General features: G+C 31.6%; 2 protein-coding genes across 2 annotated transcripts; both read left to right on the top strand.

Annotated features, from left to right (window-relative positions):
• Positions 1-4,940: 4,940 nt before the first annotated feature.
• LOC8270219 (glucan endo-1,3-beta-glucosidase 11) lies at positions 4,941-9,115 on the top strand. The gene is made up of 3 exons (XM_048372171.1): positions 4,941-5,468; positions 6,450-7,489; positions 8,167-9,115. Exons 1-3 carry the CDS (start codon positions 5,402-5,404, stop codon positions 8,251-8,253), a joined length of 1,194 nt encoding a protein of 397 aa, XP_048228128.1. The 5' UTR covers positions 4,941-5,401; the 3' UTR covers positions 8,254-9,115.
• A 1,108-nt stretch (positions 9,116-10,223) lies between these two features.
• On the top strand, positions 10,224-11,372 carry LOC8270218 (cucumber peeling cupredoxin). Its single transcript, XM_002527149.4, has 2 exons — positions 10,224-10,512; positions 10,822-11,372. The coding sequence occupies exons 1-2, from the start codon at positions 10,323-10,325 to the stop codon at positions 11,202-11,204; spliced, it is 573 nt and encodes a 190-aa protein (XP_002527195.1). The 5' UTR covers positions 10,224-10,322; the 3' UTR covers positions 11,205-11,372.
• Positions 11,373-11,913: the final 541 nt, after the last annotated feature.

The raw sequence follows: 11,913 nt of genomic DNA, 5'->3' as shown, positions 1-11,913 counted from the left end.
TGTCACCGCTGTAATACTGACCTTAAAGCTAAGCGGAGAGACTTTACAGAAAAAAGGAAATTTTGGACACTCTTAAAAACATAATTTAAAATATTACTTTTCTTAAAATTTAAATTCAGGACCTAAAACCGATTGATGTAAGCCGTTTCTACTAGGCTACCACCTTTAGTGGTAAGAGATTTATCACAATACAAAATGACTAATGACTTTTCTTTATCCAATATGTTCTATTTTATCACTAACTAACTAAAATTGATAAATTAAAATCGCATTCAAATAAATATATTTACATGCAACCACCAAGCATGTAATCTAGTAGTCAAGAAAGTTTGTGTTTTGAGTAGGGTCTTGAGTTCGAGAGCCACTTCTCTCCTTTTCTAACTTGTAATTATTCAATATACTCGGTCCCTTTATATTCAGTTGGTGAGTCCATTTGTTAATTGCCATGCACATTCCTCCAAAAAGAGAAGCTCATTACAACTTTTGATGGTTTACTAAACAAGGATTGAAAAGCAAAGGATTCCCATTCCCTTGTGTGTAGTGTAATATAGCAATTGGGTATGGGAAAAAGGTCAAAAAGGTCCGCCACTTCAAACTTAGCTAATAACACTATCACCTTAATCACCAAGCACCAGTCCATTTCCTGAGGCCAGCTCTAAAGAATAAAGATGAACCTTTTTGGGTCAGATTAATGAACTCATATGGTAGTAATGAGACACACACACACACACACAATATACTATCTTATTTGTTTTTTTGTTTGTCATTCAAAAAGATTATAGAAAGGACTAAGAGGAGTTGGTTGAAACCCACATAACTTATGATCTAAGTTATTATCAATATGTGCTCAAGTAATTGGACCAAAACTATTCATTTAGAGCTGTGAGAGATTTGAGTAAAAATGGTAGGTAGGAATCAAAATAATTAAATTTGGATGGTGACAATCATTCCTTTTTTTCAAGTAGCAGGTTGCAGCCAACCAACTGGAACTTGCCATTGACAGGTTAATTGTATACTAAATATTCATGAATTTAACTGAAAATGACTTCCTTTAATTGATATTATGGACCAAATCATTTTGGAATTCTCTTTTTATCATCTGGAGTCTTAGAAGAAATTTGGGTTCTTAATCTACCATGGATTTGAGTTTTTAGTTTATTGTTCTAAGCCAAATTCATAATATAAAGAGAAATTAAAGAAGAAATAGAGAAGGGAGCATTTATTACTTTTTGTAAGTTATCAAAGAATCAAGACTTATATCTAACAGCAATCGCAGCATATTCTGTGTTATTAATATCTTTCCTTTAAACTCACTTTTAATGGAAACTAGAATATTAACTTACCTACTTACATTATAGAAACTATAGTGCATATTCTTGTCAAATTGGGTCTCCATTGGCCACTCCAATCTGTCACATTTGTCTGCTTAGAGCTTTTGTGTTTTATAGGTGAGAAAAAGAGAGCTTAATTATAACTTTTTAAGCAAAAGCTGATTAATTTGCATATCCTTTATACTTTATTTATTTGTCTATCTAAAAAAAATGTAATTCAATAATTTCAATTTAGTACTAACATAATTTATTTGTTAGTGCAATTAATTTATTGATTGATTGATTGAATCCATCCTTTCATCCTTCTTAAGTTTGCCACTGAACCCAAGTGTCTGATAGCTACATATAGTATTTAAATTCTTCCTCTACTATTCTTCTTTTCCTTTTTTCTTTTTTTGAAACACTGAATTGATTTTTGGATGTCTTTAATTTCAAGCTCTCCACATTGTTTATGAATAACTCCAAAAAAGTGACCACAAAAATGACGATTAAGTATCTTTCAGACTTCATTTCCCAATAACTTTTTTTTGTTTAGAAAAAAAAAGGGTATCTTTTGGACTTACTGAACCTAATTAACTTGCTTTAAAGGTGTTTAAAACTAAAAAAATAATTATTATTTATGAAATCAAATTAAAACTATAACTAATAGTATGCATTTGGCTTTAGTCTGACAAGAAAATTAAGTTTATTGTCGTCTAATTCTTTGAGTGAAGCATTATTATTTTTGTGTCAACTTATTATTTCAACTGATTATGCTATTATTATTCTAATGATCTTAATCACATCTTGAGAAAACTTATTCAATTATAAATATGTATTAATATTTTAATATTGTATCAAGTTATGTAATAGATTAATAATAGATATTAAATTGCCCTTTTAAAAATGCGGAGTGAATCAAAGTGCCCTGGGTATTGGGGCATATGACCCTATGAAAAGTTCTGTCATTGGCTCAGGGCCACGGAATACTTTAATTAGCAAAATTAATGTGCTAATACTCGTCAAAGCGCAGATAATAGGATTCCAGTAAGATTTTCGAAATTGACCATTTACAATATATGCTATTATAATAATAATAATAAATTGTTTATATTATTATTATTATTGTTTATATTATCTAATTTTGATCACCCCATCCACAATTCATTCATAACATAATTATCTTAACCTCACTGATAAAATATTATACCATTTAATAGTTAATGGTCGAAAATTTATATATATTATATAAATATGAAAAATAATTAATTAAATTTATAATTTATGTAAGAATTTCACCTTAAAAGAAAACGAAATTTAAGAGGAAAAAACATAAGGTTAATTAATTTTGATTTTTGTGATATTAATTTTACTTGACAATAAATATATAATTTGATTTCAGCTAACTCTCAAAATTTTTTATTTTTCTTTTATTAGTAATTATGATAAATAAATAATCTAATAATTCTTTCTCGCTAAGTAGACACGTGGCAAACCTTCTGAGGCACGGTCAAAAGACAGGCATTTCAAGTTCCAAAAAGATGGTATGCTGCCCCACGCGCTCTAGTTGCTTCCGACCCACTAATTTTTAAAGGCAGAATTATTACCTAATTAACTTTTGTTCCTAAATTGATAGTATACATATATATATCCAATTTTAACGGTCTAGGAAGGCAATTGGTAGATAGTATTATAGTCTTATTTATATTTAAAAAGATATATATTTATTCATATACTGTTTTTCAATAAACTTACTTCCTCTTTTAATAAGTCGGATTGCATAAACTTACCGGATCGAGAAGTTGATTTTGAGGCAATTTGAACTAATCCAACAATTTCAAGGGGCAAGTTGCCAGTTGCCACTCAAGTCTGCTAGATTTTTACGTAAAACACAATGCTAATGTCACCGATAAAGCAATTTAAATGAATGATTAAATTAACAGTAAAATCTATGTATTTTAATGCATAAAAAAAAAATTCTAACTTTTTTTTGGTGAAGATGATTCAACAACTAATTGCATTTGCCCAAAGTAAGGGTCTCCAATTATTAATCCTATCCGACTATTTTTATAAATTAACCTAATGTTTCTCTAAGTTTGTCAATATATTTTTTTTCAATTATTTCCAAGTTAAATCATTAATCAGCTCCATATTTAAGTCATTAAATATATCACAGTCATTGAAGAAATTCAATCAAGACCATCTTTTTTTTTAATGTTTTATCTCACCTAACTAAAATATTAGCCCTGATTCACAGAGTGATCCTTCAAATAGGGACAATTTGCAGAACTCGCCACTAGAACTTACCAAAATAGAATATACAGAAAGATAGATTTATTTTTTCTTTTTACACACTGCCTCATGTAAAAAATAATTTTCTCATTTAGGCCTCTATTTTATTATTTTAGTCCTATCAATCTAATTATACTTTTAAAAATTGGACAACATGATATATCAGAAGTTACAATAGTTTAGAAATTCCATTTGTAAAAGAAAAAAGATAATAAAGTGAAAGAAAAGAAAATGAAGTTTAATTTGGCTTCAAGATTTATTGATAAAGATCAAATTGACCCTTTTGATTAATTTAACATTGAATTTATTTGTTTTGACTTGAACAATTCATGTTATTTTTTCACCTATTAAGGAACATAAAATACACTTTTTAAGAATTTGATAATAGTTTCTTTAAACAAACATTGATACATATCAAAAGAAAAGTAGAAATGACAATTATTTTGATCAAATAGCTCAATGATCACTTCTATCATTCTTAAATAATTCATGTCTCTCAGCTTCTTGAATGATTAAGGCTTTTTCTTTTTGTTTATCTACACTTGTTAATATTATTTATGCTCGCAATATTCTTTAAAGTTTAAATTCAAATTAAGTGAGACTGCATTCCATTGAATTTTGATTATGGCTACTTCTTTTCCTACTGTTAAAAAAAAAATTCAGAATAAATAATAATAGCAGTAGTATCAATGCTATGCATAAGTGAGTAGCATAGATATATGAGCCTGTATATGTTCAATATAATTAAGAAGAGAAATTTATTATAGTCGACTAATGCAAATAAAGGAATTCATAAATTAAAGTAAAGAAATATATTTATTTTAATTTATTATTTTAAAGTTGATCTCACGTACTTTATTCTAAGAGTTATTATCATATCATCCCTATTCTCCAGGGAAAAAGGAATTAAATGAATCAAAATAGATAAATTGAGTACTAAACTGGCCAAACAGGTTAAAAAATTGAAACTAATTTTTAGCTATAAGATCCGGAGCCAAATTGAATCTTATTTCTATGAGAAAGAACTTGAAGGACCAATTTGTTCTTTTGGATATGGTTGAGGGACCGGTATAGGCTTTGGCTTTTAAAAGATAGGCAGCGCGTGTGGTAGAGGCAGCTCTGCGGGGTTTAAGAAATACACGATAGAAGTATGACCATAAATGTAACCTTCAAGGCTTAAAGTGGCAAGAAAACACCGACCAATAGGAACCACAGCTCAGTGAGTACGCAAGTCACGACATTAACAAACAGCAAAATTTCAAATAAATGAATTAATTAATAAAATAATCTTTACCAATAAGAAAAAGATAAGGAAAAATAAAACCAAAAAGCCCAAAACAAAAACCCTGTTAAGTCTCAACACTTTCTTAGTTCTTATTCTTATTACTCTCAAAAAGTTCTCCAAGAAAACGACCGCCAAAAAACAACTACTTTCTTCGAGTCTTCTCAATATACCCACAAATTATCATCACACGTTTGTATTGAAAACTATACAGATTGTATACATATTTAGAATTAATAGATAGACCGAGGGAGAATAATATATATGTTTATAGGGAGAGAGCATTTGATGGAGAGGAGTAAAGTTGGAATTTTTAGTATGTAGAAAGTGAAAAAAGTTGGAATCTTTTTTTTTTTTTTCTTTTGATGCCTTATGGCATGTCAGCAGCAGCAGCAGCAGCAGCAGAAGAAGAAGTGGAGGATCAAGAACAAGGATGAGCATTTCAGTTACATCAGTGGGTTTTGTTGTTCAAATCAAGATTTAATTATTGCTTCTTGATTATTTCTTTACTGAAGAAATGAAGAGCTGTTACAATTGCTTCTTGTTTATCTTCATCTTGTGGCTCTTCTTTGCTTCAATAATTGGTAATTTTTTTTCTTTACTCCTTTCTTTAAATATTATTACTGGGAACTTTTTTGTTTTTGAATTGATTGTTTGTGCTTATACTGTCTGATTCTTGTTTTTCTCTTCCTTGGGTTAATCTCTGGATGGATTTCGGATCACTTTTGTTTTTTGGTAGTTGTTCTCAATTATAGGTTGCTTATATTCCAATCAGGGTTAGGATTATGTTCTTCTCCTATGGGAAAATCTCTTTAGTTTTTGATAATTTGAAAGTGTTTTTACCACAGTCAATTGGAAGACTGGGAATTGTTTGTTTTCCATTTATGCTTTGTTCATACTGTTTTAAGACACTTGGTGTATATACGTATTGTTTTCCATTTCTTGGGATTTCCTTGAAAATTGGTGTATATACTTATTGTTTTCCATTTCTTGGGATTTCCTTGAAAATTTGATTAGTCAATGCCTTGGTGGTTCAAACCTGATTTGTTGCTCAAAAGAAGTTATGCTTATGATGTTAATTATTACAGCTCTATGCCTATGGCAGTATGGCTATGGATGATTTTATCTGTTACTGAATTTTGTTATGGAACATGGTTCTGCTGGATCATCAGTTTGGTCTCTCTTTCAATAATTAGATAATCTGAAAGAATGTTACGAAGTATATTTTTCTTCAAGTTAATTATTCTTTTAATTTGTTAATTTTGCATCTCAAAGAAGAGGAATAACTTAGCTTGTCCATTATTTGTTTGGTTTTCATTGCATGGTATAATAGAATTCTGGAGTCCTTACAAAGAATTGTTATATATATACATGAAAATAGGCAAATAAAGGTGTCTTTCCTCCTCCCAAACACACAAGTTAGATATAGTCAACTGAATTCACAAAATATGACTCAGTAGAGAGTATTGATGCTCTTGTATCTGGTTGTTACCTGCTTGTGGTGGCTGTAAACAAGTGACATACTGGTTAATCGAACTCCGCCATTGCATTTTTTTTTCTTGCAGCACCTCTAACAGTGCAAGGTTTTACCGGGACATATGGAATAAATTATGGAAGAATTGCTGATAACATTCCTTCACCTGATGAAGTTGTCACACTTCTCAAGGCAGCAAAAATAAGGAATGTTCGGATTTATGATGCTGATCACAGTGTCCTGAAGGCATTCAGTGGTACTGGGCTTGAACTTGTGGTAGGCCTTCCAAATGATTATGTGAAAGACATGAGTGCTAATGCAAGTCACGCCATGACTTGGGTTAAAGAAAATGTCCAGGCGTTCCTTCCCAAGACAAGTATTCGTGGGATTGCTGTGGGGAATGAAGTTTTAGGAGGAGGTGATTATGAACTCTGGGGAGCCCTTTTGGGTGCAGTTAAAAATGTTCACAATGCCTTAAATAAACTTCATTTAGCTGATGCAGTTCAGATCACTACAGCACATTCACAAGCTGTTTTTGATAATTCCTACCCTCCCTCTTCGTGTGTATTTAGAGATAATGTTGCTCAATTCATGAAACCACTCTTGCAGTTCTTCGCTCAAATTGGTTCTCCATTCTGCTTGAATGCTTATCCATTCCTGGCCTACATGGGTGATCCAGGGAATATTGATATTAATTATGCTCTTTTTCAGAAAACTGAAGGTATTTATGATCCAAAAACTGATCTACACTATGATAACATGCTTGATGCTCAGATTGATGCAGCCTATGCTGCATTGGAAGATGCTGGATTTAAAAAGATGGAAGTTATAGTTACAGAGACTGGTTGGGCTTCTCATGGAGATGATAATGAAGCTGCAGCAACATCTGACAATGCAAGAACATACAACTATAATCTGCGTAAAAGGCTTGCAAAAAGGAAAGGTACTCCTTTCAGGCCAAAAATGGTAGTAAAGGCATATGTTTTTGCTATATTTAATGAGGATTTGAAGCCTGGACCAACTTCTGAGAGGAATTTTGGACTGTTCAAGGCTGATGGGAGCATTTCATATGATGTTGGGTTTCATGGACTTAAATCTTCATCAGCAGAATCATCACTTTTTTCTTTGAAGGTATGAGGTTCCTTACACCAATGAAGCATCATTTTGATGGTCACCTGTCAAGATATTGATTAAGCCAGTTTGTTTTCAAAATTATTCATATGTATTAAAAAGATTTAACACGCTGGGGTAATCATATAATGATTTGTGGAATGATGATTTGTATATGGAAGACATAGTAGAGATCTGAAGTCTTCATGTTGATCGTTGGATATGTTAATACATATATATGTACTCAAGTCAAGACCTTAAATTTCAAAGACTTAATTGATGAACATAGATTAAACTGCTTGTACACTCTAGGATAAAGAATCCAATAGAGCTGGATAGTTGTTGCATGAATAGTCTTACTCGCACGTCATTTTTGCTCAACTTAATACCTTTTTTTTCATATTAGCGGGTTATGCATGATTTTTCTTGGGAGTCCATGCCTCTATGTTTATAAATACTTTCCAGCTGTTAATGTATTAATGACAAATCAGTGTGGATTGGCTAAAAAGCGATATATTTGTATATTACAATGGTTGATAATTTTGATCTGTCTATCATGTATGAGGATGCCATTCGTTATATTATGCTGTCATCCTGAATAGATTTACAGAGGTTGTAGGCAATGAATTGTTATTTCATGATTTACAAATCCTCATAAGTTTTTCTTGTTTTTCGACCTCTTTATGTGCATGGTGCAGGCTGTGCGAGATCAAGGTTTCTCCAGTTCTTGTTTTTTGATATTTACAATCTCTGCTGTGGCATCACTCCTATTTTTGAGACAGTGATGTTGCACCAGTCCTCCTTATATGTTAGAGCAAAACCGGCATATGGAAGTCAATTTGTAGGTTCAATAGCATTCTTGTCACTCCTTGGAGTTGAGAAATACAACATTTATTATTGTCTCTGCATAAAGCATCCGCCAGAAATAGCTGATTATTATATTTCTAGCAAATGTAATTTTTTTTTTTTTTTTTTCTCTTTTTGTTGCTTTGCCGAAAGTTTCTTTTCTGGAGTATCTGGTAAAAAAGTATATGCTACTTCTGCGAGTAAACGAACCTTTCATTAGGTTCAAAATATTTCCAAAGCATTATCAGTCAGGCCATCAATTTCTTTGCATATGTATTATTTTACACTTCAGCAATGCAATTTTCGCAGCAAAAAAAGCTCAGATCATACCCACATCCAGGCAACATTAGAAAATAGGCTTCTTCATGTTTTTTTTTTTTTTTTTTGTAACAATCAAGAGCTAATAAGGGGCAGAGGGAGCTATCAGTCATAGCAACTATTGTTGGGTGTGACCATACGGGTCCTTCTCCGCTACAAAATATTCAGAGAGCCACAGCTACCGGATCCAAGCACATCACAACAACACTAATTTCAGGGCCTGGAGAAAGATCCAACTAAAATGGGTCCTGAAAATGCCTTCAAGAAACTGTCTCCCTCAGGATTCGAATTCAGAATCCTAAACCACTTGGTAAAAGTCATCCTCGCCATCAGAATAGGCTTCTCTTTGTTTTATGTTTTCTTGACAGACAATGGGACCATTGTTGTATTATTATTATTATTTATTAAGGAAATTTATATTTGTGAATCGACCACAGAATTCTGGTTATTCTTTAATCAATATGGATGCTGTCAGCAATTACACGTTTTTATGTCATCCACCCACCACTAATTATAAAAATTATGTTTGACCATTCATGAAACACTAGTAAGATAAATTCTTTGGAAAATAGAAAAGAAAAAAGTGGACAACTTTACATGTCATTTTGCTCTTAAAGTCTTGTCAGCTATATTATGCTGACAGTCGCAATGAGACCTAGTTTAGTATCTCTTGTTTATTCCAAAGATCTTTTCTTTAAGAAAAAAATAATTAATGAAAACAATCATTTTCTTACATTTAATAATAATATTCAATATCAAAAATTATAAAATTATAAAATAAATATCTGCTCTCATCCCAAAAGCCTCGAGAAATATTAATAAATGAACTTTTTTTTACCAAACTAATAAATATTCATATTTATGTATTAATTTTAAATAATGAAGTAGATACAATTAATTCGGTGTTACAATACACCGGTGTCATTTATATTTTAAACCATTATATTTATTAGATTTAATCATATCTGTTTGATGAAAAATTTATTAATAGAATAATTGATTGACTTTTTTAATGATTACTTGCAATATAAATATAAAATTTAATAAAATTTATATTTTGTTCAATCGATTATATAAATTTTTTAAGAAAAAGTTAATAATTTTATTTTTATTAAACAGTAAAATATTTTATGATACAAACGTCGTGTGACACCAAACAATGAGCATTGTAGTGTATACGCTGCTCTGGATAAGAATTTCCTCCTCAATGAAATTGCTACTAACATCTTCATTGATTAACGCATTCTCAAAAAAGTAACAAGTGTATGTTTAGGAGAGGAAATGCTAATCCTTACAGGAAGCACAGTACTTTGGTTCGGTAAACGATTTTTTTAATTGTTCTTTAATGAGTCAAATTTTCCTTAAAGTTAACATATTCGCCATTAGTGTTCAATTTTGAATCAGTTATAGGCCTTTATTTTACTTTAATTTCTTTCGCACCAATGGGACACCAAGTCTATTTCCTAGATGCTGCAATTCAACAACTGCTCCGGAGTTAAAAATTGCTGGTCAAGCAATTCAATCTCTCCACGTAATTCAGTAGCCTCGTCGTCAACATTTACACCCTTTAATTTTTTGTCTATATATTCAACACCAATCACAATGGCAATGGAAAACTCAGAGACAGAAAGGAGCAGCATATTGGAGAGGAGGGCGACCTGAATATTGAGAACACAGAAAATACATTTTCATGGCTAAAACAATGAGCATGAAAGTTGCTGTTGCTCTTTTAGCAATAGTTATCGGAGGAGTAGCATTCCAAAGCGCAGAGGCCGTAGTTCATGTGGTAGGAGATGCTTTGGGGTGGCAAAACCCTCCTAACTCCACTTACTACGCTGAGTGGGCTGCCGCTCGCAACTTCACCATTGGTGACTCTCTCGGTTCGTTTTCTTTCCTTCGGTATTTACTTCCAATTCTAAAAGTGAGAATATCTATCTTTGTACACAATCATAGGATCCATAGATTATGAATAAAACAATCAAACCAATATGAAAGGGAAAGAATTGGGTCTCGAACTTGAGATTTCATCCTGGGCATAAGAGTTCCTAGCTATCAAGCTATTGCCTGATTGGGATACTAAGTTTTTATTGCAAAATATGGTTATAAAATTTAATTATAAAATTAAGTTTCAGTTCAGTTATAAAATTTTAATTTGTTTGGACTTTAATTGTGTTTCAATCCATTTGCAGTTTTCAACTTCGCCACAGGAGCACACAATGTGGCCACAGTAACACTGGATGATTACAGTGACTGTGACACAGACAGTTCTCTTAATCTTCGTAACAGTGGTCCGGCTACCATCAATCTTACTGCCAATGGCATGCAATATTATATTTGTACCTTTTCTGGCCACTGCTCAAGAGGCCAAAAATTAGCTATTAACGTTGTTGGCACTGGCACCACCACTCCTTCTACCCCCTCGCCGCCTGGCACCACTCCTTCTACCCCCTCACCACCCGGCACCACAGTCACTCCACCACCACCACCACCACCATCTACCGACTCTGCCGCAAGTGTTGCTTCTAATGTTGCTTTGATGATGCTTATGTCCTTAGTCGTGGTTTTCATGTGATAAATTTTGGTTAGGCGGAGACAATGTCCATTTTTATGTGGGATTGGTGTAATAAATTTTGTGGATCATAATACGTAGATAATTATTCATTTGATGATTACTGATCGATTGATACTTGTACTTGTATTTGAATAAAATATTTTGACTTCTTGCTTTTTTCCCAGTAAACTTACATAATATGTTTAGAACAAAAAGGCTCTAGCAGTGAGCTAGTATCATAAAATCTCAATGAAAGTCTTACAAGTATCATAAATTACTAATTTATGTTTTCTTTTTAACCAAAATTGGGTCATGCCTCATAATTGGGCTCCATTACTAACTAGTTTTTTCGACATCCTTTAGTCAAGCAGCTTAATGCCTAAGTTAAGTTATTGTAAGTGCTAAATAGCTAAAGGCTTAACAAAGAGGATCCCCGACGAGCTCTTAGGTGCAATGATAGGAAACATATATAAAAATTAAGATTTTAAGAGACTTTCTAATATTATATTATTTCTCTCTTCTTTTTTTACTTTTTTATCCTTTATGAATCACCCTTTTTTTCTTTACTTATATCTTTCTCTTTTTTACTTTATTAATAAAATGTTAATTATGAAATAGAATAATAAGTATTGTTAGAATGCACATGTATTTTAAAATAAATTAAAATAAAAATTTTATTAATTATAATTTATTAAAAAGACATAAAAAAAGATTTTTAAAATGATTTTAA

Source organism: Ricinus communis, chromosome 3, assembly GCF_019578655.1.
Source record: "Ricinus communis isolate WT05 ecotype wild-type chromosome 3, ASM1957865v1, whole genome shotgun sequence".
Taxonomy (NCBI): Eukaryota; Viridiplantae; Streptophyta; class Magnoliopsida; order Malpighiales; family Euphorbiaceae; genus Ricinus; species Ricinus communis.
This window is presented reverse-complemented; position numbering and strand designations above follow the sequence as displayed.

Excerpts from the sequence above, each read along its gene's own strand:
- LOC8270219 (XM_048372171.1), top strand. The coding sequence starts at position 5,402 with ATGAAGAGCTGTTACAATTGCTTCTTGTTTATCTTCATCTTGTGGCTC. Across the intron at positions 5,469-6,449 it reads CTTCTTTGCTTCAATAATTG|CACCTCTAACAGTGCAAGGT; the intron begins GTAATTTTTTTT and ends TTTTTCTTGCAG. Across the intron at positions 7,490-8,166 it reads CATCACTTTTTTCTTTGAAG|GCTGTGCGAGATCAAGGTTT; the intron begins GTATGAGGTTCC and ends TGCATGGTGCAG.
- LOC8270218 (XM_002527149.4), top strand. The coding sequence starts at position 10,323 with ATGGCTAAAACAATGAGCATGAAAGTTGCTGTTGCTCTTTTAGCAATA. Across the intron at positions 10,513-10,821 it reads CACCATTGGTGACTCTCTCG|TTTTCAACTTCGCCACAGGA; the intron begins GTTCGTTTTCTT and ends ATCCATTTGCAG.